At 41.9% G+C, this 26,778-nt stretch overlaps 1 protein-coding gene across 3 annotated transcripts; it reads left to right on the forward strand.

The window, feature by feature from the left end:
• The first annotated feature begins 1,889 nt into the window (after positions 1-1,889).
• Positions 1,890-26,576, forward strand: LOC124620460 (lysosomal-associated transmembrane protein 4A). 3 transcript variants are annotated; one of them, XM_047147071.1, is made up of 6 exons: positions 1,890-1,944; positions 3,180-3,282; positions 6,513-6,771; positions 7,014-7,152; positions 7,245-7,401; positions 25,072-26,576. In XM_047147071.1, the coding sequence occupies exons 2-6, from the start codon at positions 3,187-3,189 to the stop codon at positions 25,501-25,503; spliced, it is 1,083 nt and encodes a 360-aa protein (XP_047003027.1). In that variant the 5' UTR covers positions 1,890-1,944; positions 3,180-3,186; the 3' UTR covers positions 25,504-26,576. The 3 variants fall into 3 exon arrangements, with proteins under 3 accessions (XP_047003027.1, XP_047003026.1, XP_047003028.1); XM_047147070.1 differs by having other exon boundaries at positions 1,891-2,010; XM_047147072.1 differs by lacking the exon at positions 1,890-1,944 and adding an exon at positions 2,148-2,167.
• Positions 26,577-26,778: the final 202 nt, after the last annotated feature.

The following is a 26,778-nucleotide window of genomic DNA, read 5'->3' on the forward strand; positions in this document are numbered from 1 at the left end:
TTTGAGAAGCCACTGAACAGAATTTTTAAAAATAAAAACACATGAAAATGATTTTAGAATGCTAGGATAAAATCGAAGAATTAAATTGGCACTAGAGGATCTACGGCGGGTCTCCAACAGTAGATTATGATCTTTGTTACCTTCAATTTTTGAAAGTAAATTACTGTCGACATAGACGCTACACACCTTACTGAGATTCGATTTCAGCTTGTAGAATACTCACAGATGATGGATTCGGTACGTCATAAAGGAAATGTGAAATCGTCATAATCATTTACAAGGGAATGAGATCAAAACACTGAAATGTCATGAAATGATAACTACAAAATAATGTAGTCTAGCCCATTAAAAGAAATCGAATTTGCTACTAAGAGGGAAGATAACCCGTGTTTAGTTTACTCCACGTTGTCTACATCTACATTTGTACTCTGCAAACCACTGTGAAGTGCATTGCGGATGTTTTGTCTCATTTTATCAGATATTGGGACATTTTCCTGTTCCATTCACACAAGGGGCGCTGGAAGGATGATTGCTTAACGCCACTGTCTTAAAGATCCCTGAGGTGGTGGTGGGGGTTGTAATATAGTCCTAGATTCATCACTTAAAGTTGGTTCTAGAAAGTAGCCTTTCACGGGATAGTTTGCGACTGTTTTCAAGCGTCTGCCAGTTCAGTTTTTTCAACTTTCAGCAGGGGTGGGACAAACCTGTCACCATTCGTACTTCCCTTCATTGTATCCGTTCAATATTCCCTGTAAGTCCTATTTCATACATGTCCCAACACCTGAGTAGTAGTCTAGGATGGGCCACATTTGTGTTCTGCATGCAACCTTCTTTGCAGACTGATTGTATTTCACAAGTTCTACCAATGAACTGCAGTCTGCCAGGGCCACTGGAGATATCTAAGATGGAGGAACAGCTGCATTGTGAGTCAGTGTTTCCTATGTTTTTTTTTTAAATTAAAACATAGGGCTAGGGAGGTGAAGATAAGTGATCAGCTTTTACTGTCGAAAGTAATCACATTCGCTCTTAATCATACACGTGAAATCGTTGCCAATATCTGCGCGTGGACGCCCATTGTAAACTTTGGCCTGGAAATCTTTCAAGGTCTGACTGAAAATTTGTGCAACATTTTCATTACAGCATTTTCTTATAGACAATTGCACCATCTGCAAAAAGTCGTAGGTTACTATTAACATTATGTGCAAGGCCATAACATACAACATTAACAGCAAAGATCCCAGTTCACTTCCCTTGGACACATCTGAAAGTTACTTATCTGTCGATGACTATCCGTCCGACAAACATAATGCGTTCTTCCCACCAAGAAATCCTCAGTACATTCACAAATCTCGCTTGATAAGGCGTGCGTTAAAATTTGGGTGTAGCGATATATTGCTACAGGAACAATCAAAGCCTCTATGGCGCATACATTGTTGCTATACAGAATCGTCGACGTCGGAAAGAACTTAACAGATAACTAGTTAGAAAGAGCGAGTATCATTTGCTTCATTTGGCGATTTCTTGGAAGACTTTAGTTAATACAAATGTTTATGGTATGGAAACGATGCGTTCTTGATACGTCTTATTTGTGTAACGTGTATGACATTACTTTCCACAACGGATGTAACATACACGTTAAACGTTCATACCTTCATTGTTGGTCTTTCCCTAAATGTCACGTACAAATGCGATGTTCATTCTTCCCAGTCTACGGAATACGTAAAATCTTTGAGTACCAACGTATGACAGATCAGTTGCGAATAGTTAATTTAGTGTCAGATGTCTTCACTCTAAAAATTCTCAAGTGGGATACCAGAGCATAAAATGTAAAATATGATGTGTTCGTCTTACTGTTTGGAAATGAGTAGATAAAAAACCAATTATCTGCACAGACGCGAGTTTGACTAGTGTAGTCGCACGGGCTGCCATTGTGATTGTCATTTGGTAAGTTAAACGCGGAAACGTCGCGTAATACGGAATACTCTAAGCAGGAGTATTACAGCAACGCAGGTAAAATATAAGTTAGTTGGAAAACTTCTACATAATGCATCGGTGGCGAGTCTCAAATGTGTGTGCACATGTTATTTGGTATAGTTGAGTTGATCAAGTGAAGTCATATGATCGAGGCTGGGTGACTTAGCCAATGTCTACAGAATTAAAAATATAGGTACAAGTTTTTGTGACTGTTGATGTTCATGGTGATTTAAGTGAGGCGCTATATTGAAAAACTGTGTGGCAGCACTTAATCGCACCACAATATTGAAGTGTATGTGTCGGGGAATTTTACGTGATATTTTATTATGCGTACTAAAGCTGTTGCAATATGCTATAGGCACTATAATAATGATAGAGATATTGTAAATTTTTTCAATGTGAATAAAGGATTGCTTGAATTTGTGTGTGTTGCAGAGAAATTACTTCAATATATGTTTACTTGACTTTCGTGTCTAACGCTAACCTCGTTAGCGACAGTTTGTGACTTCATAAGTTAAATTAGCGTTACGCACTGTAGTCGTAAGTACAGTACTAGTAATTTTGTTGAAAATGTTGAAATAATTCGCATCTAGCATCGTTAGTTGCAGTGAAAGTTAATATGGTGTCAGTCGTGAATAGTTCTTAAACCAGCTTCACCTTGTAAGTTGAAGTGAAGGAGGCCCAGATGTGTAAAGGTACCAGGTAAAACAAAAAGTTAAAACAATGAAAATGTTAAACACAATAGGCTTATTGTCACTTGGAAATTTGTATTTTTATCACAGTTCATTTTTGAGTTTCTAAAATTATATAAATAGATGAAGAAAGGTCTCTTTATTGTTTTAGAACATCAATTTTGCCATTAGCTTGACGCAATGTTGGTAATACTGTTGTTAATTGCAATTTATCTGAATGTAAATTACAATTTAATAACTTTTAATTTAATTATAGCCTATGAGAAGAGTCACTTTGAAAGAGCTTCATTACCGTATTATTTACTCAGGAGTTAGGCTGAGTGTATGAGTGGTAGTGTCAGTCACATCAAGTTTGTTGTGAGTGAACTGTATTTTCCACTTGTAATTTAACATGATTATTTTATGATCGTTTTATGTTTGTGATTAAAAATTGATTCTAAAGCCTATGAAACACATGTAAAGTCTGTTCTTTTGTTTATATATGGTTATAAAACCTTTGTTTCTCTCTTCCAGTGCCAACATGCGTCTGAAATTTGGACAGCGACAAAATGACTGGAAGTGCTGTTTTTGCTGTCATGTTAGAACAGGCACAATATTTTTGGGAATTTGGCACTTGGTAAGTGGATTAAAATATTTTATACTAATGCATCACTATTTTATTTAATTTGCATGTAAAAGTTTTTTATGTGCAAGTAGAACATCAAAGGAAACAATGGAGATGTTTATGTGGTATATGTCTAGTTACAATATATTAATGCTGCGAATCACAGGTTTTAGTGTCTTTTTCACCATAGAATCATTCAGTTGGAACTTGTGGTGCCTGGACGATATTTATCAGATATTTGATGTTGTTATTAATAAACGTTGATCCAATGCTGGACCAGTGTTTATTTATAACAGTCGCATGTTTTGTATATGTTCCTCGCACTGAGGCTCTGATATTGATTCCCAACAATTTTTTCAAATTAGGCCTACCAAACTTTATTTTGTGTGTGCGCTGCTTGCTGCATCAGCTGTTCTGAACAGAGTAATATTTGTTTGCTACCAAATGATGCAGTATACTTGCTTTTATCGAAATTCACTGTATTAAAAATCTTTGAAAGTATTCATACAGCTCTCTATAAGAAATTAGGGTTAGCATGTGATATTAGACTGTTCCTGGTATCTAGGTTGTGGTGTCTGTAGCATAGCCATTTTGCAATGGATGCCCGCAGTAGGATGCCCATATACCTTTTTCATTTTTTGAGCTTTTGAAATTAAATAGTGTGAGGAAGTTGGTTTGTATTTGTGTATCTGCTGCTTGGGTAGCTGTCTGGTAACTGTCTCGGTGTCAGTAATTTTACCTTCTCAATATAGGTGGCTGCCTAGGTAGCAGTGTTAAGGTTCTGAAACCATACATCACATTGGTTGCACATGTCACTATCTTCCATGTTCTGCACCAGGTGCATCAACATTATACACTTCACAAAGTTTTGAAGATGTTGCTTGTGTAAAACTTGTTAAAATTCTTCCACTTCTTCCACTTTTCTTTGTAAATATCACTTTTGCTTGTGTGCGTTAATTTGTATGGATGTTTAAAGGGATATGTATTAGGAGCTACAACATAAATGTTAACATTCAATGCATGAACTGCTTACACCCAGGAATATAAACATCTGCATTGGCTTCAACTTCGCATTCCAGTGATGACGATCATTCAGGTGGGTAATCGCTAAATTTGGTGGTGTAGTGAATGTAACAATTTCTGCACAATGGATGTGATGGTAACACAATTACTTAAGGACCAAGGTATTTCTGCAGTACGTCTAAGAGATTTCCAACAATTGTGAAGTGTTTTTCACTTTTCTTAAACACCACCTTAGTATGTTTTTTTTTTTTTTTTTTTTTGTCAATGCACCTTCCTCACTGACATTGTATCTAATAAAAAGTTCAAACCGAACACAAAACTTTATGCAGAATGATTCATGTGAAAGAACTCTCACACTTGTTATAAACGGAAAAGAGCTGGAAACACTTTGCTGACAAGCATATTTTACCCAGTGTGTCAACAGTATGCAGAATGTTGAAAAATTTTGAAATATTGCCCACATTGATTACAGTAATTGTTAACACTTTAACCAAACAGGACATTCTGCGCAATATTTGTAAGTTTTGTGGTGGGTGTTTCCGACTAAATAATCTGTAAAAACTTGTAAAAATGTGATTTTTTAAAAAAAATTTAGTAATAAATGTTTACATACACAGATAGCGGGAGCAGAGAAGATATTGTTTATAATTGTCAGTTGTATCTGGTAACATAACAAGGAAGTCAGTGTTCTGTGACTTTCAAGTGTGTGTCAACTAAATCTGAACATAAGGGAGCTTGAAAACAGAAACATCTGGGAGGCCTCCTGTACTTTTGGATTATAAGTTATGTTTTTTTAGTTTACAAAATATACATTTTTCAAAGGAGTGTACCATTTACAAAAACCAAGCTAAAATGAAAATATTTTATTTCAGACACTGGAGACTCCAGGTAGGAATATGAACAATGTAGGAAGAGAGATTAGTTCTTACCATAAAGATGACGCATCAAATTGCAGTTGGGCACATTTAAAACACACTTACACAAAGCTTTTGGCCATAGCCGTCATCAGCAAAATAGAAACACACACCATTCATACACACAAGCAAGCACACCTCACACACACACGACAGCCGACTGTGGCAGCTCGGGGGCCCATATTGCCGGAGTTCGCTGTTGTGTGTATGAATGGTGTGTTTCTCCGTATGCTGATGAAGGTTATGGCCAAAAGCTTTCTGCAAGTATGTGTTAATTGTACCTGTCTGCAACTTGATGTGTCATCTTTACAGTTAGTAGCAGTCTTATCTTTTCCTACATAGTAAAAATTTTATTTCTTAACACATTTGGTACAGAGGTCTGACATATTTTTTCCAAAGAACATTGATATGCCCTGTACGATTTGAGATGAAATTGCAAATTAGTGAAAACTTGACATTTTTAGCCTCCATCACAGTTGTTCGGCAGCAAAGTTATTCAGAGCTTTGATGCTTGGACTGAGGAAAGAAGATAGTGGGGAGTATACTAAAACGCCTGCCAGTAAAGAGCCTCATGGATGAGTTTAATTTTCAAAACCATTCAGAACAGAATATATGATTAAATGAAAATTTTTTGCTTATGTGTTTTGTGCCAGAGTAGTGACACCTCAAAATTTAGCTCTCAATATTCTCCAGTGCATAGAGCAGCTTAGTGAATTACTCGTTTCTAAAGAATGTGAATTCCTCGTTGTTACGTGGACAGTTAAACAAAAGTATTAAGCTGTGTATCTTTGGAATGAAATAAGAAATCAGTCAACTGATTGCTAATATTATGGTGTCTTTCACTCCTGACCTGAAAGTCTCAGTCTTCTCATCTCTGCTATTGGCAGTGCGGAGTTGACTTTTCCAGCATTTGCTGTATTGTGTAGTTGACTGAACAGTGGCATTTTTTTCAAGTATTACATACTTCCTTGCATTAAAAGCATTTGTTAATTTTTTTCTTTTGGATTGTGAAACTTTACTCTTTGTGGAAGGTTGTTCATCTTTGATATATACATTGATTGTTCATACATTGATTGATTGTTCATACATTGATTGTTTCATATTTGAAAGTGTATGTAAAAGTTTTGTTAGTACCTGATACTTTTTTGGGCTAAGGGTCAGTATGTTTGATGTGTTTGTTATGATGCTTGCAATTATGTACTTATTTGAAATTAATGGTTTTGTTAGCTTATGAAGGAATTTGAATTTTCACTATGTCCAATGTGGCTATGTCTTTTTATTTATTTATTTTTTATTTTGTTATAGATGCTTCATGTTTTGGCCCTCTCAGTGATTGCCGTAGTGATGAGGCATCCTGAAATGGTACAAGAAAATGTAGCAATAGACCCAGTTTTGCCGACACCATTAAGTGAAGTTGATGACACTTTAGTAGAAATGATTGCACCAAATCTTGGCAGAAATATTGAAGTAAGCCTTCATCCACAAGGTGAAGTGTTGAAGCAGACAGATTTTGCTGCAGCTCATGGATACAGGGACATCTTTGTTCACAGAAGTCTTAACCATCGTACGTAACACTACTTAGTGTTCTAAGTTATTATTAGTGTTATCAAATGACCATATAGTTGCTTGTCAACATACCTAGGGAAAAAACCAAATTGTTGCATATAAATTGTGATAGAAGAATCTATGCCTTCGCTGTTAACTATTTTGTTAAATGATTTGTTAGTATCAACTTGAATGGTATATGACGGAGAGATTATGTATGAGTTCATTCATTTGATATATTGTGGTTAAATCCATTTTCAGAGGACTTAAATGTTGGAATGGTTGTGACTTCCTGCACATTTGCAATAACTCTGATAATGGTATATGGTGCAATAAAGGGCAAGCCATCCTACTTGATGCCATTCTTTTGCTTGCAAGTTTTTGATTTCTGCATTGCGAGGTAATATGTTTTTTTTTTTTTTTTTTTTTTTTTTTTTTAAATTGCAAGTTGTGTGTTTATTATGCACTATTTAATATTTACTTTCTTTTTAGTCTGACTGCTGTTGGGTACCTGTGCTATTTGCCAGATGTCCACCGTGTTGTTGAGGAAAATCCACATCTTCCATTCCAGGAAGAACTATTAAGACTTAACCCACAGTGTCTGTCCTTGCTGGTTCTCATGTTCTTCATGTTAGCCATGATGGTCAAGGTAATTTTGTCACACTGCTAAATTATCCTTCAGCAAGTGCACATGTTTTACAGTGTTGAACAGGATTTTGTGACAGAATTTTTTACCAAATTATGCTTTCCCTTATGATTAAATTAATCCATTTGTCTTATTAGCTAAATGCATAGGTATCAGATGGTAGATTCTGAATTTTGTGGCTGTTTCATATTTGTCTGTGTCAAGTGAGTCACACGAATATATTGCAAGAGACGAAGGCAAAGTGTACAAAATGGCTGACCCACCGGTGGCATGCTGAAGTGTTTGTTGTTGGAGGAAGGCAAAGGTCAAGGGCTTACACATCCAGTAAGCCTATGCTTGTAATATGTTACACAGAAGTGTACCATAGGTCTTTCTTCCAATGCACCATTTATGTATGAAACAGGAAGGGGACACCCATTTACCAAACTTCTGTATATCGATTGAATGCACAGTTCGTGCAATTCTCAGATGAAGCTGCTTTGTCTTAGGTGGAAGCTTATAGTCTCCATCCTTGGGCATCACCTGTGACCAGCTTCTGATGGCTTGTAAGCTGTATCGTTCATTATCTCAGTATTATGACTTCACAGTACCATAAGATGACTTTGAGTGCAGATGTAGGTGTTTGTGTTAGTCTTTGATTCGGTGACTGACTATCATTTATTCAAGAAGAGAATTGGTTAGTGCAGACCAACAGCAAATTTTGTCACATGCTTGAATTTTTCACCTAAAACATTGAGCTTTAACTAAGAAAGGACATAAAATAGTTAACAAAGCATATAGTGAGCTCACTTTAGTTGCCATATAAAATAAGAATATTTTTGAAACAATAGTGAAAGGGTTAATTTTGTGGAATGATTATTCTTAGTTACTGGTTCATTTTGGTGTTGAATGATATACAGAAGAGGTCATTCCACATCAAATCACGTAAGTCATGTCACCCATCATCTCAGATTTTCATGAAACTTTGCACATTTGCTTACACTTCTAACATAAGAAGTTATGCAAAATCTGTTTGCTCTCAGACTAAAACTTTCGCTGCCGCTCTTTGGCGGGTTCGTGCTTGGCTGCCATGTGGCCGCAGCCTTTACAGCATTTTTTCCTTTCCGTGCTGCATGTGTATCCTCTTGCTATTCTTTTTCCCTTTCCTTGGGGAATATGCCTGGGGTATTATTGGGAATGATCTGCATTCTGTCGCTGACGTGCGAACAATATCCCTTTTGTTTTTCGCTCCCTTTCCCTTTCTTTGTTTCCCTTTTCCTCTCGTCCCTCCACTTGATTGTTTGAGGTTCCGCTTTTTCTTCTTCCTCCCTGTACACTCCTGAAGACCAGCTCTTGGGTCTTGATGCATAACGGGTGACTGGGTAATGCATAATTCCGAGCCCCAGGTCGACAGGTAGGGTTTGCACGTACCCCCTGGTACAGGCCAGGCCCAGGAAGGGGTGATTGCCTGAGTTGTAACATTCCCAAATTACTGATTGGTTCCTCTGTCATATGTGTGGGAGGTGTGACCTAAGGCGTGAACTATCACCTAAGGCGGGTGCGCCCCCTTGTGAAGAGGGCCCCCAGTTGGAAGGAGCGCGGCATCAGAGACGCTGGCAGTCATGGGGGATTTCCGTGCAATGAGGCAGTCATCTCCCCACTCAGTGTCTACAAAACATGAATGCAATGAGGCTAATGATTCAAAAACTCTTCCTGCTGCACCACGGTTCCTTGTGGTCTCACGTACTGAAGACGGTCAATCGTTAGCTACGGTAAATCCATTTATCATTCAGAAAGATGTAGATGCAATTGCTGGCCCTGTGAAATCCTGCTGTCGTTTACGGAATGCCACTTTGCTTTTGGAGACCACTTCTGATTCTCAAGCACAACAACTGATTGCTGTCTCGCTTCTCCACAGCTACTCTGTTTGTGTCGAGGCCCATAGAACTTTGAATTCTTCCCGTGGTGTAATTTACACCGAGGTCGAAATCCAATCTTACCTCTCTGATCAGGGTGTCATTACCGTCCATCGTGTAATGGAAAAGGCAGATTCCTCCTTAGTGCCCACATGCACTCTTTTCCTCATTTTTGATAGAGTGGTGCTGCCATCCAGGATCAAAGCAGGCTATGAAATTATCACAGTCCGGCCATACATTCCAAACCCGATGCGCTGCTACCAGTGTCATCGTTTCAACCACACTAGAATATCTTGTCGACACCTAGCCACATGTGTCACCTGTGGTAGGGATGTGTACGTGGGCAATTGTCCGCCTTTTTCTCCCCTCTGTATCAACTGCAATGGCAGCCATTCCGCCGCCTCTTGGGATTGTCCAGTGTATCTTGATGAGTGGGCTGTTAAAGACTACCCAGTCGCTCGCAAGTTACTGTCTAGTCGCAAACCCTGCGTTCCACTTTCTGATACCTGTAGTTCTGTTCTTGTTACCCCTCACTCTATGAAAGACATGGCCATGCAGATATGTGACCTCCAATTCAGCTCGGCGATTGTGAAATCGCCAAGTGTCAGGGTAGCATTGCCATACCCCTTGTCCAGCTGTACAACAAGCTGTCAAACTCTCACCTCAAGGGGCAAAGCAACCAGCTACACAACCGGTAGGCCAGAAAGGACAGAAGGAGTACTCCTGTGAAGACTTCCTCCGTCCCTCCAACCAAACAACACTCGAGTCTTCATCTAACCAGAAAGGCTCAAAGAAGTCCATCAAAGGCAAATGGTCTTCACCTTCGCCACCTCGAAGATCCTCTCCGATGCTGTTGGCGTGTGTGCCCTCTTGGCTGACCTTCTTAACCAACCTAACCTCTTCTACCTTTGGAACACCCACTTTCCTTTCTGTCTCCTCGCTCACACACACCTATTCCCATTTGGACCTCTTCTTGTGCACTGCCCAGCTAGCCCCTCGTCTTGAGTGGTTCGTTGTTTCTGACACCTGTTCGAGTGACCATTTCCCGTGTGCTATCCATTTGCTGACTCCTACCCCATCCACGTGCACACCTAAGTGGCAGCTTACTAAGGCTGACTGGCAGCTTTACTCCTCCCCAATTGTGATGACCAGGTAGACTCTCTCGCAAGCGTTGCCCTTACTGCTGCAGAACGTTGCATTCCCCGCACTTCCTCTTTACCACATTGTGTCCCAGTCCCTTGGTGGACTGAGGCGTGTCGCAATGCAGTTCGCTCACAGAGACGTGCTCACCGCATTTTTAACCGCCACCGTACACTGGCAAACTGCATTCGTTATAAACAGATGCGTGCAAAGTGTCATCGCATTCTTTGGGATAGCAAACGAGCTAGATGGGTTTCATTCAGTAGTTATTTTAACAGTTCCACACCTTCCTGTGTCATGTGGGACAACTTCCGACGGCTCTCTGGGACCAAGATCCATCCCCCAATTTCCGGCCTGACAGTAGCTGACATTGTCATCGTGGACCCTATTGCTATCTCAAACACCTTGATCCGCCATTTTGCGGAAGTTTCAAGCTCTTCCCACTCTCACTCTGCCTTCCGCCATTGGAAAAGACCGGAGGAGGCTCGGGTGATACCCTTCTCTTCTCCAAATCGTGAGTGCTACAACGCCGCCTTTACTATGAGGGAGCTAGATCAAGCTCTCCATTCATCCTGATCCTCCACCCCAGGGCAGACACCATTCACATTGAGATGTTGCAGCACCTTTCTCTTGTGGGCAAGCAGTTTCTGCTTAACATGTACAACTGCATCTGGGCAGAGGGCACTTTCCTGGATGCTAGAGTGAAGCCACCGTCATACCCATACATAAGCATGGCAAGGGCAAAAACCTTCCTTCTAGCTATTGCCCCATCTCTCTTACCAGCTCTGTTTGCAAGGTTATGGAAAGTATGATTCTTGCCCGGCTTGTGTGGTGGCTTGAGTCTCGCCATTTACTAATGAATGCACAGTGTGGATTTAGAGTGCGGCGTTCTGCAGTTGACCATATCATTAATTTGTCCACCCATGGCATGAACGGTTTTCTGTGTAAATCCCAGACTGATTTGGAGGTGGCCTAAGACGCCTGCTGGAGAACTGGTTTCCTCCGTACTCCTTACATGTGGCGCCTGCCCTGTTTTCCTTGGGCATTTTTACAATACAGAGTTAGTTGCATATGGGTTCTGTCTTGTCAGATACTTTCATGCAGGAAAGTGGTGTGCCTAGCTGTTCTGTCCTGAGCGTTGTCATCTTTGCTATCGCCATTAATCCTATAATGGCCTGTCTCCTGCTGGGCATCACCAGCTCCCTTTTTGTTTTTGATTTTTCCATCTATTGCAGTTCTCCACGGACCTGTCTCACTGAGCGGCATCTTCTGTCTTGATCGTCTTTACTCCTGGAGCATCAACAGTGGCTTTTGCTTTTCCCCTGACAAAACTGTCTGAATAAATTTCTGGTGCTGCAGATGTTTTCTCCCACTATCTCTACATTGTGGGCCTGTTGCCATTCCATTCGTTGAAACTAGGAAATTTCTGGTCCTCCCATGTGTCTTATCTGGCAGCCCGCTGTATGTGGTCCCTCAATGTCCTGTGTGTCCTTTCCCCCTGAGGGTCCGAGGGTTAGAATAGGCCCAAGGTATTCCTGCCTGTTGTACGAGGTGTTTTCACACGTTTCGGCCTGTAAGTGATGGTACCCTGTAGGATTTGGCTTCCATTCTTCAAAATTTTCCCGAAGAGCGAGCCAGTTGGATAAGGGCGCCTTACAGGGTGCGTCGTGTCCATTTAAATGTTTAGCCCATTTCCTCATCGTCACATTGCAGTCCTGCCCATTTTCCATCTCTTGGGTGAGGACGTCTTCCTGGGTGCGTTTTCCACCATGCACTCTGCAGTGTAGATTTCTGCGTCAACGATGACCATGGACTTCTTTGCACCTGATATCCAGCACAGTAGCCAGTCCGTTGTGGGGGGGGCAGCCATGTACCCTGTTGGTTGTAGCCTCCTGACCACGCAGGGATCACTGTGCTGATGCCTGTGTCGTTAACTCTCCACCTTTGCCAAGGGGTAGATGCCCATCCCCCTTGGGAATCAGGACTCCTGGCAATGGCCATCCTGCCAGGTGGACTTTGCTGTGGCTGGGTGGCGCCTGTGGGGAGGGCCTCTGACCAGAGTGGGTGGCATCAGGGTGGATGACATACGATGTAGTCCATCATCTCTTGTTGGTGGTGAAACACCAGCAGTCTCTAAGCGATCACAAACTCAATTCAACGCACAGAAGTACGACCCCAAATCGTTCCCCTTCCTGACCACACCATTGGGAGAAACGTCAGGCTAAGGATGGTAGCGGATCTTATTCGCCCTGGTGCCTTGTATGTTCGAGAGCTGATAGGGAATCTTTCATGATGATGAAACCTCAGTTTTTTTGTTGGCCGTTTAGAGGACAAGTTCAATCTTGATCAAAGCAGCATCCTCTGCCCAGTCACAGGAGTTACACGCTTGTGACAAGCTGGGGGATGTTTCTGTAACCATCACATCTCATAAGAGCTTAAATATGGTCTAGGGTATCATATTTCACAGAGACCTTCTTTTGCAGTCTGACGCCAATTTAGAGCGGTGAGGTGTACATTTCGTCGGGTGTGTCCACCGGGGTCCAAAGGATAATCAGGCTGCCATCGGTGCCTTCATCTTGGCCTTTGAGGTTGATACATTACCCGAGAAGGTCAAGGTGATGGTCTACCAGTGTGATGCAAAGCCCTATATCCCTCCCCTGGTGCGGTGCTTTAAGTGCTGGAAGTTTGGCGATATGTCTTCCCGCTGTACTTCCAGCGTCACATGCTGAGATTGCAGGCGCCTGTCACTACCCAATACTCCATGTGCCTTGCCTCCTACCTGTGTCAACTGCGGAGAGCACCATTCGCCTTGCTCGCCTGACTGCAGGATTATCCAGAAAGAAAGGAAAATCATGGAGTACAAGACCCTGGACAGACTGACCTACACTGAGGCTAAGAGAAAATTTGAACGCGTGCATCCTGTGCATATGACATCGTCTTGTGCCACCGCTGCAACAGTTCTGGCACCATCGGCTCCGCCAACCCAGGTCACCTCTCAGAGCCGGAAGACTGCACATGTCCCCTCCCACACCATCGACGACATCCGTCCCCACTTCTAACCTGGAGAAGCGTAAGTCTTCTTCGACTTCTCTCACTATGAAGGGGTCCCTTGGGTCACTCCCTTCCCAGGTTTCTTCTAGTGTGAAAGACGACACCCGCCAGTGGCTGAAGAGCCCAAAAGCAGCTGGTCGTAGGGCTTCACGCTCATCCTCAGTCCCAGAGACTGAGCCAGTGAAGTCCTCCCAGCCAGGGAAACCCAAGGAGCAGCCAGACAAATCCAAAAAGAAAACCCCCTCAGACCAAGGAAATTGCGGTGGCACCCACACCACTGCTACCTACGAGCTCTGCGGCCAAGGATGGGGTAGAGATTTTGGCGTCTACTGAGGACCTAGATTTTGCCAGACCCTCGAACACAATGGATATAGACTGCTCAGGCTATAAAGAGGTGGCAGGAGGTGACTCTGAGGCATAAAGTGCCTCATTGAATGTTCCATGCCTTGCCAGTCTCACGATGTCATCCTGCAGTGGAATTGTGGCAGGGATGGTCGCCGGAAATCGCAGAAGCAATTAAGGAGCGTCGGTGAGCACTACAGCGACATAAGCAGCACCCTTCCCTGGAGCACCTCATAGCCTTTAAACGGTTCCGTGCCTGTGTTCGGTACCTTATCAAACAACGGAAGAAGGAATGTTGGGAGAGATACGTCTCCACCATTGGGTGCCACACGTCACCTTCCCAAGTCTGGGCAAAGATCAAACGTCTCTTCGGGTACCAGGCCTGAACAGCTGTCCCCGGTGTTACAATAAATGGCGAGTTCTGTACTGACACAAATGCAATTGTTGAGCACTTTGCTTGAGCCTCTGCATCGGAGAATTAACCCCCAGCCTTTCACAAGCTCAAACGGCGGCTGGAAGGGAACGTCCTTTCATTCACTACATGCTGCAGTGAATCCTGTAATGCCCCATTTACAGAGTGGGAGCTCCTCAGTGCCCTTGCACACTGCCCCGACACAGGTCCTGGGCCTGATCACATCCACAGCCAGATGATTAAACATCTCTCATCTGACTACAAGGGACATCTTCTAGTCATCTTAAACTGGCTCTGGTGCGATTGCTTCTTTCCATCACAGTGGCAGAAGAGCACCATCATTCCGGAGCTCAAACGCGGTAAAAACCTGCTTGCCTGGGAAAGGCAAGGGTCTCGAGTTTGAGTCTCTGTCTGGCACACAGTTTTAATCTGTCAGGAAGTTTCATATCAGCACTCACTCCGTTGCAGAGTGAAAATATCATTCTAGATTTGATTTTTCTCATAGAAAGGCAAAGAGCAACTGAGACCAGATAGACTAATTGTTGCATGCCAGTTAATCTCAATAACGAATTTCAGCAATTGTTGCATTGTTTTCATGCCTATAAAGCTTTCAAACAAGCTATTGCTGTCTAACAACACTTTTTTATCCATGTGAGCAGGTGATTGGCTGAACACACAAATCATATATATTATAATCTTTAAAAAATTACTGAATTAGTCAAATGAAAGGAAAGAAATTTTCACACTTAAAATTAACTTGCTGCGTAGAATGAGTTATACTTAAATATGCTAATTTGATACCCTTGCATCTGAGGCAGTGAGACAATTAGTGGATGAACGTACTTAAAATGATCCTTTTCCATCACAGCAGATGCGCATGTCAATTAGCAGAAGACCCATTAAAATTTTTATATTGTTAGAAAGCTTACAATCTAGGGGATAATGCAAGACCAAAATCAGGTTTCCAGGAGGTTGGAGAAGTGTGATATAAGCATTTTTCCACATCCTCGCAGTTTTTCTGTAATTGAAAATTGACATACAATACTATTGTGTAAAAAATTTATTTGTAACTTTACTGCTTCAACAACTGGATACCTATTAACTATATGCCATACTACTGAAAAAATTCCAAATCAAAAGCTTCATAAACACCCGAGTTTTGGGCATTTACGTAGATAAGTACCATTTTGCATTGACATTCTTGCAGACCTCAGTTATCAGAATATTTTATATAGAATTTTAAATGTAGTGATAAAGTCATAGTCTGAGGCCAAAAAGATTTTGCAGAAGTTCCTGTGACAGAAGTGTAAGCAAATATGCAAAGTTTTGTGAAAATCTGGGATAGAGGCTTACAAATCGTTGAATTATTGTGCTTTTTGACATGGAATGGTCCAAAAATCATATTATCGAAAGGGGATGTGATCTTTCCGTCTGCATATGGCTTTGTCCTCTGCGAGACACCTTACTGTTTGTGACAGAGGATACACCATGTGTGATTCAGATTTTGTCCCACATTGGTCCATTTGGAAAATGTGTGGGAAGAGCAGCTGTCAATAATTATTTCTGTAAAAGTTTGAGTTTCTCTGATTTGATGTTATTAAACATCGCCGGGGAGGTATTTTTGATAAGTATAAGACATCTTTGCACAGAAATAAAAATGTGTAGTTAATTTGGACATTGTTGGTTGTTGAGTGTATATGGGAGAAAGGACCAAGTTCAGGACTTCCCTAGGAATGTGCCTTCTTGGAGTTTTAATAGCAGGACACTCTGTTATGTACAGTGACACCTTTGTAATATTACTGAAGTTGAAATCTCTCTGGTACATACAAAGATTAAAATGAACCCATGCTCCATAGTGAGATGTTGGATTCAGAAATTGTCACTACCATCTGTCTATTTACTAAATTTAATAATAATATTATCAGTTATGTACCTGATTCACAATAAATATACAATGCCCAAAGTTGGAGTTGATGTAAAAAGTCAGGGCTGTACATTGAGATTAGATATGGTGGAATTTATAGGAGGATCAAAGATGTGTTAATCATGATTTTTTTTTTTTCTCCTCTTCTCGGTAGCCACTTGTCCCTCCAACATGCAAATGATAGTCTGGTGGTTTCAGTAACAACATAATTTTATTTTCTCCTCTGTACTTTCTGAACTGCATTGTGCTCCAGTACAGCATAGTTCTCCCTGAGGTATTAAGTGTTGGGTATTACACTGCTGTGAAAGATTCTGAGAAAGTTGTCGAAAATAGATGTACAAGTGATTGTATATGAGAGAACAAATGCAATTTTTTTATGCATGGGGAGGGGGAGGAGGAGGAGGAGGGAGGAGGAGCCTCTGATAGTGTAATTGGAATAGTGTATGAACTAGTTCCTATCTGCTTTGAAAGTGGTTAACCCATTAGTCTGTTAAGTCAGATGCTAATTGTAGCTGTTAGTAAAAGAATGTCAATGCTCGAGCAATTGAGATAATACAGTTTCGGCTGAAGACCTTCTAAAGATAGAAGCATTGAAGTTAAATACTCTGAAAATCTGAAACATACATTTTGTAGGCTACACTAAATCAGTTAAATAGTTGGGGAGGGAAAGGGCCCCTGGAGGAATTTGAGTTAAATTAATTGTCTTGTGGTAGAAAAAAACACACTTCTGTTCTGTACAAGAAAAATGCATCTCCATGTGTTGTCTGTCTTACATACCAAGAGATAGAGCTAGCTGTCCTGGTATTACGTTGCAAGAAACAGGTCACTTCTTGAGTTACTTCTTCGTTGCATCAAATGACTGATCAATGGTTTATGTTTAGTGGAACACTGCTGCAAAGTTATCAACAATGGAGTGTTTTTCAGTTGTCTTGTTTTAACTTCAAATAAATCTACTGTTCAAAAAGTAGTGGGCGGTTTGGAAGGACGGCGACTTAACTCTTATTAGTCTAGCGGTCTGTACGTGCTATCCGATATGGAAGAAATCGCTTTTGGCAAAGGTCATGCTGATTGCAATTGCATTCCTGTTCAGAAAAAATGGGAAGTTTTGAAACCTGACAAATAGAAAAAATGTAAGGGAATGAGCAATTACAGAAGGCAAGGTGAATATTTGACAGCACAACAAGAGGCGGCACTAAATCGCAACTAGTCTAGTCTAGTGCTGATGCGAAGTATTGCCTGCAGAAATATTATGCAAAAATGGTCCTTTCTGTATTCTAGACCTACTCCAAGAAACATCTGTTCTGCAACTGTATGTCACTAGCTAGACACACAGAATAGACCCTTAGCAAGGAAATTTTTGCTGGTCACCACTGTAATGAATGGTCAGCCTGTAGGCTTTCTCTTTGTAAAGGGGCAGAGATTGGATACAGTGGTAAATTACAACAAGTTTTTTCTATTTTCCTCCTTGTAGAAAGACACAGCTAGTTATGGCACGCATGCCTCTCTTCTGATATGTGCGGTTAAAATTTCTACAGTGGATGTGACAGTTTTTAGACTGCAAATTGAGGATCTTGTTGTGTCTAGACAAGACAGCGTAGACACAAGGAGAGGAAGCCGAAAGGCATGCGCTTGATCTCACGCAGGCTGGCATGAGGTCTGAAACAGGATACGTAATGAATGCTATAAAGAAAAGTACGTAGCTTCTGGAATACTTAACTTTAATCCACACTTGTAGAACATCGCTCTTGATGATACTTTAATAGAATCTCAATATCAATTGAATACGGCGCCTTGCTAGGTCGTAGCAAATGTAGCTGAAGGCTATGCTAACTATCGTCTCGGCAAATGAGAACGTATTTGTCAGTGAACCGTTCCTTGCAAAGTCGGCTGTACAACTGGGGCGAGTGCTAGTACGTCTCTCTAGACCTGCCGTGTGGTGGCGCTCGGTTTGCTATCACTGACAGTGGCGACAGCGGGTCCGCCATATACTAATGGACCGTGGCCGATTTAAAGGCTACCACCAAGCAAGTTTGGTGTCTGGCGGTGACACCACAGATCTCATACTGTGGCAAGTATGCTAAAATTTATGACATATTTGCTCTCCACTTATCTGTATGGGATCACTAATGTCTACAAAATAAAAAATTTATCCCACCACTGTCCAGTGGAAGGACAAAGCTTATCAAAAGCTAATTGTCCAATCTACTACATGGCAACACAAACACTGAGATTTGTTTAGGATTACATTACTGAATAGAACTTTGTCATGTCAATGAGTTGGGTGATGATAAAAAAAAAAAAAAAAAAAAAAAAAAATTCAAAGTACAGAAATCTTCTGCATCATGCATGTTAAATGAAAGAACCTTTGATGCACAAACATATCTTTTGCCTAATAATTGCCAGAAAAGAAACTTGATCCATTTTCATGATAATGCCGTTGCGCGTAAATAGTTAATGGTAAGAGACTGCTTGGATAATTATATGATTCGCTAAACGTTGTGATTATCTGTAACCATGCAATCGTAGTATTTTGAATAAAATGCCAATGCCAGTTGGTTTTTCAGAAACTGATTTTGGCCTCAAAGGCCATTATCCAGTGGTTTTGTCAGATGCCCTGACAGAACTCAAACTCCATGTTACGTATAACCACTGGCTAATGGCCTTGGGGGCCGAAACTAGTTGTAGTATTTTAATATATAAATTTAAGTGCAACTGTTATTCAAAATCAGTGCTACAGTTCGGGGTTCTGCATCAAGATGCTCCAAATGTTGGAGGAGAAATTTTTCATTGTTTTGTTCTTACCCATGTTGTTATATTATCCTGTAATTATTGCACAAAATTAAGTTCATTCTCAGTTTCATGAAATTCTTATAATTGTTCACATGAAAAATGAAATGGCAAAATCATTGTGATTTGGATCCCAGTGTCCTGCTTGGCAAGTTATATCTCTAATCACAGTGCCAACTCTCCATTTAAAAGTAGGAAATCACTCAAATGTGATGACTGTTGATATCAATCTTTTTGAACTTCTGAACTTCTGTCTGTGAACTGTGTACTGTATGGACAACCCCAAGCGTCTCGTGTATCATTCGTGAGTTTGTGCGTGCTGCACGTGGGACCCTGAGCTATTGTGGCCGTTTCTTCCTTCCAGAGCTGCATTCATTGCCCTGTGGTAGTCCCTCCCTGTCCTCACTCCTTCCCCTCTGCCGCCTCCTTGCCCTCTCTCTGTCCTTGCATACTTGGGCCTGGCTATCCTCCTTGTTTCTGGTTATTACTCCCAGTTTTTTATCTTGCTTTTTCATTTTCACCTTTCCTGTTTGATGTTTTTGGCCCCCCTTTGGGGTTTGACTTCCTCTTGTAAATTTAATGTTCATTGTGTGCGGCAGCTGGGAAAGAACATCTTAGCATATCTGGTGTGTGGACTTAACCATCTCCTTCATCTGTTAACTGACACTATTGTTCTTTAACGCAATATAGCCAGAACGGTAGCCACTCCGTGTGGTGGGGTAATTATGTACCGTTGCTGTTGAGCCCCTGACAACACAGGGATCACATTTCTGATATGTGACCTCCCCTTGTATGCCTAGAATTGGTTGCTTGTCATTCTGGAACATTAGAATACCCAGCAACAGCCACCAAGTCAGATGACCCTTGCTGTATCTTTTTGGTGCCCATGAGGAGAACACTTGATCAGAGTGGGTAATATCAGGGCAGGTGCTTTGCATATGAAACGTCTTAAGCTTAAAGCTGGATGTTCCTCTACGGCTGTCACTTCAGATGGCAATGGATCTTTCAGTGTTGCTGCTTATAACCTGCCATGCTTTCCTTCCGTGGCTACACCCTGTGAGGAGGGTTGGCTTTCGATGAAACCCTTTCCCCACTACCTGGTCTGCACCAGGACTGATGGGGACACTTTCACCACCGCCAGGCTATGATTTTTCGTGGAAACTATCGAAGACAAGTTGTAAGGACAATAGAATTTGATACTGGCTTTTATTCTGGGATTTGAAGGGGACGCCCTGCCAGAGGAGATCAAGGTTGCATGCTGTCGGTATGACATGAAGCCATGCATCCCACCACCCATGAGGTGTTTTCAGTGTTTGCGTTGTGGCCAAATCTCTCTTCACTGTCCAATGCCCCCTCTATGCAGTGAATTTGTATGCCCACTCTGTGTGGGGCACCCTTGTGTTCTGGGGCCTGTGTGTGTTGTCATGACCATCACTCTCCATGCTCCCCGAATTGCCCGGTTTATAAGAAACTACGGGAGTATAAGGTTGTTGATCGTTTGTCCTTCACGAGGCTCACCAGAAATGACTGTATTCTGTCTGTGACATCTAACTTTGCCTCTGTTACACCCTTTCCCCCTTGTTCCTCCTATTTTTGCCAGTCCCAGCCCCTGTACTGTCCCCCTACCCTGCAACTCCCACGCCCTCCCCTCGACATGCCATTCCCCTAACTTTACTGGAGAAGTGTCCCCTTGTTCGTTGCCTGCTGGTGATAGGGCCTCCTCCAGGGACCCCTCCCTCTCTGGATCTCCCAGACCGGATGCTGGCTGCCCCAGGTCAGTCCAGGACCCACGTTCCTTGCGCCTCAAGGTTGCCTGCTTGCTATCAATTCCAGATCTCGCAGAAGCCTGTTCTCTGGAACTTGCCTTCCTCGACCTACAAAAGAGGTGGTGGAGGAGGAGGAGAAGAAGAAAAAGTAGTAGTAATGTGAGTTCAGGACAAGGCTCCTCTGGTGCCCCCCCGGAGGTGCCAACTCCTCACTTGGAACGTCTTGTTTATGGAGGTCACCCCATCCTTGTTGATAATGCATGGTGGTGTGATCAGTTTTGGCCCATTCCCCTCAAATTTGGATCCTAGTTCTGTGCTTATTCAGTGGAATTGGAAAGGATACTACAGTCATGTTCCAGAGTTGCAATCTCTTACTCTCTTTTACTCTGCAGCTTTTGTCATCCTCCAGGAATCTCATTTTACTATTTGTGCTTTGTCAGAAACGGGTCAGCCCTTTGAGGGCTTCTAGTGGCATTTGCATGTTGGTCTGTATGATGTTGTTAGTACATGGCTCCCCCTTCATACTGAATTGGAAGCTTGCAAACTCTATATCCCTCCTGATAGGCCACTTATACCCACTACCTTAATTTCCCTATTTCAGCAACTGCCCCTTCCTTTCCTCCTCCTTGGGGATTTTAATGCCCGTCACCCCTTGTGGGACAGTGCTTCATTGGGTTCTACACAAAGACCAGTTTCTTGCGGACCATGACTTGTGCCTTCTTGATTATAGTTCTGCTACATATTTCAGTGCCACTTACAGCATTTTCTCTGCCATAGATATTTCGCTCACTTCACCACCTGTTCTCCCTTAATAACACTTTTCGTCACATGATGACCTCTGCAATAGTGAGCAATTCCCGTTGATTCTCTCATCCTTTCCCACCTTCCAATGAACACATTATCCCACTGGGCTTCCCATCCCTCAGATTGGCCTATAGTGTTCACCCCTTCTTTGTCAGGTTGTATTGATGAAGTCGTCTATAACATGCCCGATGCAAATAATCGCACCGCCGGCATTGCCATCCCTTGCTCAATGGGCACCTTTCACTGTTGGCTGTTCCCATGGTGGAGTGCGGCCATTGCCGTCGCCATCTAGAATATCTGCAGGGGCCTTTCAGTGCCTTAACTGGCACCTGTCCTCTTCGGTTGTATTAACGTGGACCATCTTCACACCAAAGCCTGTTACTTAATCAAACAGAGCAAGTGAGTGTGTTGGGAACACTTTGTCTCTTCCCTGGGTTTTCCTGCCGCTTCGATACTCTGCACTCTCCAAGGTTGTTAGCGACAGTATTCCATTCCGGACCTTGCCCTTCCAGGTGGCCTTGGGTTGCAAGGTGTTCCTTGAGACCTGATGGGTCTGTACCGTTTTGCAATGGCATTGTCATCAGCATCCTATACAGCCGCCTTCCTTCTCCACAAAAAGTGGGCTGAACCTTCCCACTTACATTTCATCCCTCGTCAGGCAGAATCCTACAATAAACCTTTCAATGAATGAGAATTTCTGGTCATCTCCTCTTCCCATGATTCAGCCCCTGCCCGATTCCTTCCATGTTGCTTCAATACCTTAGTTCTCCACAACAACGTGTCCTCCAGGTGTTTAACCACATTTGGCTCCAAGGCATTTTCCACCTCTCGGTGGAGCGACAGTATTGTGGTTCCTGTCCTTATGCCCAGTAAGGATATTCCCCTGATAGTTACTAGCCAGTCAGCTTGACCAACATCCCCTACAAATTATTTGAGCAGATGGTGGCTTGTCAGCTGAGTTGGGTCTTCAAAGCCTGGGACCTCTTGTCTCCTTACCACTCCAGCTTTTGGGAGGGACGGTCTTTGATCAATCATCTGCTTCAGTTGGAAACTGCAGTTCAGCAGCCAAAGCAGTGCAATCTTGTCACAGGTTTCTTTGATCTTCATAAGACCAATGACATGTCTCGGTGCCATCAGATCTTACTTGCATTCCATGAGTGGAATCTTTGGGGTCCTATTCTGATTTTTATTTGACAGTTCCTGTCCTATTCAGAATTCGGGTAGGCAATGTTCTCAGCTCCCCACAGCCCCAGGAGACTGGCATTTCACAGTACTCCATACTAAATGTTCTTTTTCTCATTACGATTAATGGACTCGTGGCCTCTGTTGGACTGTTGGTCACCCCACTCTGTATTAGGGCTAGTCCCCCCCCCCCACCCCCCACCCCGCCCCCCGACTCTTCTTTACCTTTGTTGGGCCTTAGTTCTGTCCTGTCTGGACGATGGTTGTCAAGTTTGCCTCAGCTGCCCCTTTCACACTGCTCTTTTCAGACCTGGTCCAGGGCACCAGTGCCTTTTGCACTAGCCCTGTCTATATTCTTCTGGTTAACTCTGGGATCCCTCCCTCTTTTCAGTTCAGTGTTCCCAGCTTGTGGTTTACTGTGCCATCACTATCTGCTCTTTCACTGCTGACCCCTCATATTCTTTTCGCAGCTTTAGGACATCACTTGCCCGCTGCCCACCTTCGGGTGGGTTTACCAGTTGAGCTTCACCTCACACCTCTCCGCAGCAATTTCCATCTTCCCTCTTAATCCTGTTCCGCACTTCTCTCTACCTTGCCCCTCCTCCTTTGTTAGTTCCTCGGCCCTGGATTCGGATGGATCTCTTTTGGGGTTCAAAAGTCTCGATCACTCCGAAATGGTGTTCTATTGCTTGTTCCAACTGCTCTATAGAGAATTTTAGGGTTGCTATTGCCTTTTACAGCAGTGGCTCTAAATCTGCCAATGTCATCAAGTACCCTTGGTGTCTGCCATCGACGACCTTCCTGCCATTGATGAGTGTGCTGCTTGTTTGGTTGATTTCCTTTGGGTGCGTGGCCACATTTGTATCCCAGTAATAAGCTTGCCGCCGATCATCTGGCTGGGGAGTAGTCACCCCACCCCATTTTCCATGGCCCCTCTGGGGCTGATTTGCGGCTTCGGGGCCGATTTGCGGCTTTGCGTCAAATTCCTTTTTGCTCAGTCTTGGGCAGCTCTTTGGGAGGCCGCATCCCAGTTTAATAAACTTTGTGTAAGCAAGGAAACTCTGACCGTGTGGCATTCTTCCCTCCACTCCCCGTGGCAGGAATGTACCATCCTCAGCTGGCTTTGTATTGGCCATACCAGGAAGATCCATGGATATTTACTCGATAATGAGTCACCTCTCCCCTTTGTAGTTGCAGGGCTCCCCTCACAGTGATTCATATTTTACTGGACAGCCCCCACCTTTTGGCACTTAAATATGCCCTCCTATCTTTGTTGTCCCAGGTGTTAGCAGATGACCCGTGCATGGGTACGTCCAGCCTCAGTTTTCTTCATAAAAGTGGTTTGTCCTCCAAGATTTAAGTATCTGAATTTCCTTTCAAAATTGGAGTCATTTGGTTAGTGTTGTCATTGGTTTGGGAAGTCTTAAGGCCTTGTCTCCACACTGGCCAGTCTGCAGGGTGTCCCAGAGGAATGGTTAATATTCGGGGATATGACAAGAATAATCAGTTGAAGAAAAAAAAAAAGCTCTAAAATGCATATCTTAAGAGCTATGAGCACTTACTCATGTTCACTACTGTAGAACACCTCTTCTAGTGAACAAGTGCTCATTGTTCTTAAGGAATGCATTTTAGAGCCCACGTTTAGTACATGTTTTTGTTTCAAATGATTGTCCTTGCCATGTTATTGAATATTCATGCTGGTCGCCCTGTATGTGATCATTCCATTTTATATTCCTAAAATTTGTTATAGCCAGGTGTTTTATATGAGTTGACACATTCCAAATGTGGCTATTTGATATTATTCTCATATGACACTACGTCTCTGCAGTTAATGATATGCACGATTTAACATCTCTATTCATTTAAAACAAGTTGCAATCTTCTTTGTGCCACTTGAAATCTTACCTTTACACCGGGGTACACACAGACAATGCACAATAAGAGCCAGACATTGCAGAATGGCAATATGAACATTGAAAAATGTAATTCAGCTTGTAAACCCGAAATTAATGCTGTGTTTCATTTAGAACATTTATTTAAATAATAAATTATTATGATCATAGAGTTATTTTATGAAATCCATTTCATAAAAGAAATCTTCTTTTACATTTTTGGGTGAAAGTATTGTTATAATATGTAAGAACCATTAAGTAACATAATCAAAAAGTAATTTTTCTTATACCTTAGAATTTTGGTTTTGAATAGTCCTTTCAACTTACTGAAAACATGGAAAGCTCTAGCTACATCCTTTTTGCAGCAAAACCTTCATATTCAAATTCTTTAGTTCCAGAAAGAGGAGCACATGGTCTAATTACATTTATGTTTTTGTAACTGAAATTGCAGTAATATAACTTTCTGTTTTTGTTACAGGCTTACTTCATTGGTGTGGTATGGAGTTGCTACAAGTACCTAACCCTTCGCCTAGCTGCTACACAGCGCACTATTCATTACATAGATCCTGATAGTCAATCACTGCTGCCAGACCTACCAGACTATGAGACAGCCATGTGTGATCCTCGATTTGCAGTTAAGAAGTTTCCAACTCCACCACCCTCATACAGTGCTGCAGTAGAAGTGCCCATGTCAATGTGTACTGAACCTGCTCCTGTTCCAGTGCCTCCGCCAGTCACAACCCCCTACAATCCCTCTGTTGTGCCTCCTCCAGCCCCAGTGGCGACTCTGCCAGTTGAACCACCGACCACCACCACGACCGCCACCCCACCCACTCAGTCACCACAGAGTGCTCCATCACAACCTGCAGCCACTGCTACTACCGCAGAGCAATCTCGGCCCTCTGCCTAGTGAGGCTTCAGGTATATTTGATACCTCACCATCCATCTTTGAGAGGTCACTTCTTTAAAGATATTCCATATAACACCAAGAATTCTTCGTACAAGCAGTGAGGTATACAGAAACACTGTTAGCAGTTGCAATAAATTGTACAGTGATTGATAGATTTCAGTATTTTAGTTCACATTGTATACCTCCTTGCTGTTAAAGGCTGTAGTTGTGTCACACACAGGCACAAACACACACACTAATCTGGCACACACATATAGCTTAATAATAATGTTATTTAATTGGATATATTTTGTAGTGTTATTCATCAAATTTATATTTATCAAATGTACTGAATTTTTAGATGGTAGTAAAGTACCTGTGAGTAGGTTCTGATTAGAAGGGTATGAAAAATTCTTTTAAGGTTTGGTGTTAGTTTAGTGTTGGATGGCAGGTCGTATTTAGACAACGGAGCAGACTACAACAGTACGTTACAACATCGAATGACTGTCTTATCAACATCCATAGCTGTGGTGTTTATACCAGGTTTCTTTTAAACTCGTCAGCATTTGTATGTCTTAAAATATTTTTACTTATTCAATACATACTGAACTGTTGAGTTCTACTGTAAATATTGGAGAGATCTGCAGTGAAACCACTTGATATTATTTATGACTGAAATTTATTGTTATAAACAGAGTCTATTCTTGACACTATATTTGACAGCTTCTCACTTTAAATAACTTAAAATAGGGCAAGTAAAGAAACTAATTTTGGTGTTAGTGTTCATTGCTTAAATAAAGGACATATAATACATTCATAAAAAATAGAAACAAATAAGATTTTAATGTTGGGGCTTAATGTAAACATTAACGAATTTTACAGATATATGTATATACAAATTTAGAGAGAATAGGAAGTTTAAAAATTCTAATGTTCAAAGTTCCTGAACTGTGATGATGATGCAGGTTATAGTTCATAATTTTTGATGATTATTTCTTGTACATTCACTCGGTGTGTATTTACGATCAGTGAAGTACACATTTAAACCTGTAATAAATTAAAGAGATTTGAATATTAAATTTGCTTGCTTTTAATTTATACGTATCTTATTTCAGTGTGCTTGCTCCAGTGTTCCTTTTTCCCTCCATACACTGTTTGGAAGTGATAGTGTGGTATGTGGACTTTTGTACTGTAAGAATGTTAATGTGTGTATTTGAAATACTTTGTAGTTTTTTTAAGGGGGTATTTAATTTTGAGTTTTGTGACGAAGTGCTTTGTTATTACTCCTGAGGAAAC

This window comes from Schistocerca americana, chromosome 1, assembly GCF_021461395.2.
Source record: "Schistocerca americana isolate TAMUIC-IGC-003095 chromosome 1, iqSchAmer2.1, whole genome shotgun sequence".
Taxonomy (NCBI): domain Eukaryota; kingdom Metazoa; phylum Arthropoda; class Insecta; order Orthoptera; family Acrididae; genus Schistocerca; species Schistocerca americana.

What these genes read in the sequence shown, in the direction of transcription:
- LOC124620460 (XM_047147071.1), top strand. Translation starts at nt 3,187, where the DNA reads ATGCGTCTGAAATTTGGACAGCGACAAAATGACTGGAAGTGCTGTTTT. An exon ending in TCACAGAAGTCTTAACCATC is followed by an intron (nt 6,772 to 7,013) that starts GTACGTAACACT and finishes ATCCATTTTCAG; the next exon opens with AGGACTTAAATGTTGGAATG. An exon ending in TGTTAGCCATGATGGTCAAG is followed by an intron (nt 7,402 to 25,071) that starts GTAATTTTGTCA and finishes TTTTTGTTACAG; the next exon opens with GCTTACTTCATTGGTGTGGT.